We start from the raw sequence: 6,624 nt of genomic DNA on the forward strand, positions 1-6,624 counted from the left end.
AATCAGGAGGAGACAGCCACGGACATTGCCGTTGGAAAGCGCTGGAGACGCTGTAGTACATATGCCAGGCCTGTAGATGGTGTTGTTCTCACAGAATCAGCCCATGAAAAGACAGTGTTAAATTGAGCGAAATGAGGAATGGCTAAAATGCATGATCTGTTTGGTATTTTGAAAAATAAAAAGTATAAATATGCCTGATATAGGTATGGTCCTACACTATATTATTCAAATATAGCATGATAGGTCCACTTTAAAATAAGTGTCTACTTTAAAAATAGATATACCGAGTTATACAATTATAAAAATAGATATATTATATCTTGTATCCATCTTAAAACAGTGTTCACAATCTTCAACAACACTGTTATAAACCCAGACAGAAATTATGAATAACTATAAAATACGATTTTCAATATACGCAGCGCTCAATTTATCATTATAAACAGACCAGATGGACCTCATGTCATTTTTCAGGATCTCATGTCATAATTACAGTTTAAATCACCTGTTAGCATCTGACGGTGCTCATTCATTTCACAAACATTCAGAGTGATGTCTGCTGTCTACCTCAGTTACCGCTTTCATTTAGAGGGAAATGTAGTCAGAGGAGCAGGAGTTGACAACGTCTCCTTTACCAGAACTTCAATGACCAGACTGCTATAGACTCATGAATGTAGTGATGGTAGTGCGTGTTCGTACTTCTTCCTCCACAGACTGGAACTCCTTGTCGTCCGTTGCCAGGTCGATGAGCACGGTGCCCTGGCTGGAGCAGTGGAACGTCAGGTACGGGTTTGCACCTAAAATACACATTTAAAAAAGGGGTATTCAGACCACATGAAGGGTAAAAGATAAAACCATAAAAAAGAAAAATCATTTACAACAGCTATACTTCCATAAATAACAAAAAGAGAGTGATGTATCGATGAAAAAATACAATCTGGGGTGTTTCTGTGCTGATCTGAGGCATGTTCACAATTGATCAGGAGAAGTGGCCTGAATATGTAGATGGAATTCATGTATTTGGTTAGTCACTATGTCACTATTGGTGATGATGAACGTGTGTGTATGTGTCACTGGGTAAATGATATCATCTGGGGGTACCTGTTAATCCCAATGTGAAAAGTAATTGAGCCTTCATTTCTGTTGACTGCAATTCAACCGTTAGTCTATATTTTGGTTTTGCTACAACAAAAGTATCATGTACGCAATTTCCATGTGCAATGAATGGAAAGGTGTGCAACTACGAACTATTGCTTTTGTTAGAAAACGCAGTCAGACAGACCTCCTTGCATTAGCCAATTGGATTTCCAGCGTTGTCTATTTTTATTTCAAAACAGTGAATCTGATAAAGGAACAGATGATGTGTGTGTGTGTGTGTGTGTGTGTGTGTGTGTGTGTGTGTGTGTGTGTGTGTGTGTGTGTGTGTGTGTTTCCTGACCTTGCTGGCCTCCCAGCAGCCTCTCGATGCCCTTGATGAGTTTGTGTCTGTGACCGTAAGCGTTGATGCCAATCTCCTTCAGCTCCTCGTGACCCATGTCTGCCAGCACGTCCAGCGAAATCTGCCCGGAAACAACACACACCTCAGTCAGTCCGGCTTCTGGTTGTCTTTTGTCAAAAGACTGTAAATTGAAAGTAAGAAAAACATTTCATAATCATAGTGTCAAATAACTATTCAAACCATATTTCTGTTTATACATCTGTCAACTCAAATCAAATGTTTGTCACAATGGCTTTAACTGATCAGTGAGATTGCCAACAATACAGAACGTTTAAGGAGCTAAGACATATCAGAGAGACAATGGGCCATCAAGCATGGATGAATATTCATGAGAGAAAGATAGAAGCAGCATGAAGAAAAGGTCAGTGAATGAACGGCAGTAATCAAACCATTGAAATGCAAATGGCGACGGTGAAGTCTTGTAAGTATTTTTGAGGCGCTTTTAAACGCTGACCTTTACCTACGTTCCTCTGTAATAGCTGTGTTTCATCATAGCTTAAATACTGATGGGAGTTTACTGAGACTTAACAGAAACTTGGAATTGTTCTGTTTTTCCTCAGTAAACTGATGACAAAAACCTCACTTTCATTTTTAGAAATCACAGCCAAGAGATGAAACCTTTACGGGGCTGTAACCACTCACACCAATTTGAGTTCATCACCTCAAACAACAGAAAGTGAAACCTCCGCCTGGATCTCATTACTAGCTGACACTTAAAGCTGCCATCTCACACTTTCAACACAAAGGGGAAAAAGCAGCATCAGCACAAACTGCCACCAAGAATCTCCAGCTAAATAACTTCTCATATGTACGTAGTTAGAATCGCTTCGTCTTGAAACATGACTACGTTCTTTTTGCACGAAGGGGCTACAACTAGACTGTAATAAGAGAATCACTTTGTGTTGACAAGTGCCCTTTCCACAACAACAGAGAATCAGCCTTGGGGCTTTACACAGGGAACAGATGCAAGAGCAGAACCTTTTGAACCATTACAGCTTAATGTTTCTGGGTTTCCAAAGTGAAGTTTGATCATTGAAAGCATATTGAAGTTAAATCTCTTGATGCTTTGTAAACTCTTCCGTATGAATCTGAGTTCTTGTTACGGCTGCTCAATTAATCGTATTTTAATCGCGATTACGATTATGGCTTGCAACGATTAAGAAAACAATGTAATCGAAATAAAACGATTATTTTTTTATTATTACTTTATTTATTTTTTTTAATATATATATCTTTTTTTTCAGTTGAATTAAACTTAAAGTTCAGGGTAATCAACTGTTAAAAACATTGTTCAACATTTTTTTCTCCAATAAATGGATGTTTTCAAAGTCAATGAATAATCACATTAATGATCGCATTTACAATTATTGACCCAAATAATCGAGATTATGATTTTTGCCATAATCGAGCAGCCCTAGTTCTTGTTATTGGTGAGATTAAAAGGGTTTCCGTTAACACCGAGCCAGCTGTCACCTCCATCTCACTCCTCTCATCTGGATATTCATGATGATGTGTTTTCCTTTATGAACACAAGCACACATCCTACCTATGGCTTATCCAAGTCCTTCTTTGTGAAGCCTTTTGATCTCCGTCACATTTCAGTGTTACTTTCTATATGTGTCTGTTTTCTTTCTTTCTGTCTGTTTTCTTCATATTTCTCCTCAAGCCTCTCTTCCTCTTTCTTGTTCTCTCCCTCCATCCATCTGTATCCTTCTTCTGTCTCTGTTGCTCCTCTGACATCCCCACTCACAATTTTGACACAATTGACAGCTGAGTCCGATGGGATTATAATTTAGTTTGCAAGTATTTAGCTATTAAGCCATACTAATCCATTAAAATGAAACAATTGAAATGTCGATGGCCCTAGATAGAATATAAAAAAGTAAACCAAAGTGATTACAGTTCATCCTAAGGGGAACATGGATGTCTGAAACCGTTTTCATGGCAACCCATCTGCTGTTGAGATAACTCAGTCTGGACCAAAGTGGTGGATTGACAAAACCAAAGGAAGGGCCAAAGGAAAGAAAACTGAGAAATGAGTTCAAACCAAGACCGAATAAGTATGTAACCCTGAAGCGAATGAACTACGAGAATACAAAGTGTTTCCATTATAAAAATACTTTGCTTGCAATCTCTCCTTGTAACTCTTTCCAACTTTCATCCTCTCCCGTTGTTCACACCTTGTGCTGTTCCCTCTCACTTTGATTTCCCCCTAAACACTTAAAAGGACGTACCTGTTCCCGCTGGAAGGTTTCTCTGAGGTGTTCCAGCCCGAGGCTCTTCAGGAACTGGTTGATGGTCATATCGAGCAGAGCTGCAGAAACACATCAGCGTGGTTATCAGCTGTGACACAGTATTGTAGTAAATGTATCATTAAGTCTCATTTAAGTGTTTAACTTCCTTCTCTGGTTTGATTTTCCTGCAGTTTGAATTCACATCCAGCTACTAATTCTCACTTCTTTTCGACCATTGTTAGGATTGACATTAGGTTTGTAATTACCATGTATGCAAGTTTCAACCGTTTCAACACTTCCTGTAATGTACATTGCCTTTCTGAGACTTTCCCTTTGTTTTGAGTGTATTTTCTGTTGTATGTTGTCAGATCTAGTACTAACTTGCTGGTGTTAGACTCTGTCCTTTCAGCTGAAATAGATTCACTTTTTTGACTTTATTAAATAACAAAACTTTGCTTTAAACTTCTATTATTTGGCCATTTCTTAACAAACGCTTTGACTTTTTTGACTTTATTAAATAACAAAACTTTGTTTTAAACTTCTATTATTCGGTCATTTCTTAACCAACAGGTTGTTTTTGTGTCTAATTTCCTCAACACACAGGTTGACTCAAAAGCAGTTCTCATTTAAAAAGAACTAAACTTTGATACAAGATGAAACTGTACATACTTTCTCCTTCCTTCCTGTCCGACCCAGACGCTCCATCAGCTGGTCCGGTGGCCCCGCCCACAGTGAGGTCACTGAGGGACGTGGTCAGGTTGTCGAGGCTGCTGGCAGCAGACAGGCAGGAGGGGGATGGAGACGGAGAAACGCCCCCTGCCGCACCTGCACCCCCCACACTAGCACTCACCTGAGAGAGGGAGAGGAGATTTGGTTAAATGGAACAATGGGTCAAATTGAATCACTAAACTCCTGTACTGACTGACTGACAGTTTACAACTCTTTACAGTGCAATCTCTACCAGCTGCTTTCATTGTTTATATACATATATTTAGATTTTCTATAATTAAGTCATTTTTCATGCTACTGTAAAATGGCTAAAAACTCTTTATTAAGCCTCTTACACAAATGAATACATCTAGAATACAATTAAAATAGCCATAGATGCACCTTTAGCTTTCAATTGAAAATATAATGTTTAATGCATTCAGTTGTTTTAAGCGTCAACACTTCTTACATTAATACAATGTTAATTCTCACACTTGCTTCAGCTTATTATAATAATGAGCGATTTAGCATAATTTCCACATATGTTAGCAGTTTTTTCTTACAGCTAACACATAATATGGCCACTACAAGATTATGTTTCATCGAATAGCCCTTTGTCTGTACTTTGTGTCCACACTCACCACAGTGGCCTGGGGCTTCAAACAGCTGGGCAGGGCATCGGGAGGCATGGCGTCAATCAACAACGCTCTGATGTCATCAGCCTGCGACAGACAAAGAGACAACAAAATTGTTAATAAACTCTATGCAGCTAAAACAAAGTATTTACTTCAATTTTAATATAATATAATGTTTTTGTATGAACTGACAATAATGTGTAGCAAATATCTATCCTCCTAAAGTCTGCTGGTCACCCGGATGTCATGAATTGAGCAAGAGTGGGCTTTCTAATGATCTTCACTTCATATGTGGAGGAATTTCTCACTGCCAAGTTGCATGTGTTTGGATTGTTTATTAGTGCCTTGAGATAACTGCCAAGAAGAGCAACACAACGCCTCATCAAATTAACACGCACTACGTGAATAGTGGGGGAACATGCCTGATTTAAAAACTGACCTGCTGTTAATTTCAAATCAAATGGCCTATTGTCAGCTCTTCAGTTAAATGCACTTTGAAGGAGCAGTTGGAATATTCCAGCTGTCCTTCAAAGTGAGGTTCAGTTTGACAGTCTATAAATGATCAGACTGTTCAGCACACTGCTACTTCTGTGTTAAACAACATGGCTTGTTATTTATAGTCAACAATAAAACGCTACAAGCATGTTCTGTCCTCTAATCTGTAGATGCATTGTGATAATATTAGCAGCATCACAAGTCGATCCTTCTGTAGACATCAGCAGGAGGGATGTGTTATTCCCTAGGGAACACCGGCAAACTATGGTACCTACAGGCAAGGAACCTTATTAGGAGGCTTATTAGGAAGCCTCATTAGGGAGCTAGAAGTTTTGACGCTACCTGTCCCACCCTTAAAACCCTTCTGTCTGATTAGTTTCTCACAACCAGTCAAACATCAGTTCTGCTAATGATATCGCCGTTGGCTGGCTCATAACAGGAATCAGGCGCCTAATATGGAGAACTGAGGGCGGATTCTGGGTATGATTTCTTCTGAAAGCCTCTCATACCGTTGCTAAGTCGAGCGGCGTCTGCACCTCCTGGTTCTTCATGGTGGGGTCGGCTCCATGGGCCAGCAGCAGAGCGCAGAGCTGCGTCCGCCCCTTCTGCGCCGCCTCATGGAGGGGAGTGAACGCCCACTTGTCTGTGGCGTTGACGCAGGTGTTGAACTTGATCAGCAGGGCGGCGATATCCACGTGCTAGACAGAGGGGAGGAAGTAGAGGGGAGGAAGTAGAGGGGAGGAGGTAGAGGGGAGGAGGTAGAGGGGAGGAAGTAGAGGGGAGGAGGTAGAGGGGAGGAAGTAGAGGGGAGGAGGTAGAGGGGAGGAGGTAGAGGGGAGGAAGGAGGAAAAGAGATTAGATAATGAGAGCAGATAACAAATTTTTTACCTCTGGAGAAAATGACATTGGAAAAATATAATCGTGGACATATCTTTCAAGCTCTGTGGTTGCCATTGTTTTCATATTTGGAAAATAATTATTATTTTTTTTTCCGTTTTATGTTTATTTTCATTTTCATGGCTCTGTTGTTTGAGTTATATTGAGAAGCATTTTA

The 6,624-nt window shown here is 39.9% G+C and overlaps 1 protein-coding gene across 1 annotated transcript; it reads right to left on the reverse strand.

Annotated features, from left to right (window-relative positions):
- Positions 1 to 494: 494 nt before the first annotated feature.
- On the reverse strand, positions 495 to 6,326 carry LOC104955392 (tankyrase-1-like). Its single transcript, XM_010782722.1, has 6 exons — positions 6,080 to 6,326; positions 5,082 to 5,162; positions 4,402 to 4,582; positions 3,733 to 3,812; positions 1,439 to 1,559; positions 495 to 797 (listed from the first exon to the last, which is right to left on the reverse strand). The coding sequence occupies exons 1-6, from the start codon at positions 6,119 to 6,121 to the stop codon at positions 658 to 660; spliced, it is 645 nt and encodes a 214-aa protein (XP_010781024.1). The 5' UTR covers positions 6,122 to 6,326; the 3' UTR covers positions 495 to 657.
- Positions 6,327 to 6,624: the final 298 nt, after the last annotated feature.

The sequence above is a fragment of the Notothenia coriiceps genome, unplaced genomic scaffold (genome assembly GCF_000735185.1).
Source record: "Notothenia coriiceps isolate Sejong01 unplaced genomic scaffold, NC01 NC01_scaffold00000543, whole genome shotgun sequence".
Lineage (NCBI taxonomy): Eukaryota > Metazoa > Chordata > Actinopteri > Perciformes > Nototheniidae > Notothenia > Notothenia coriiceps.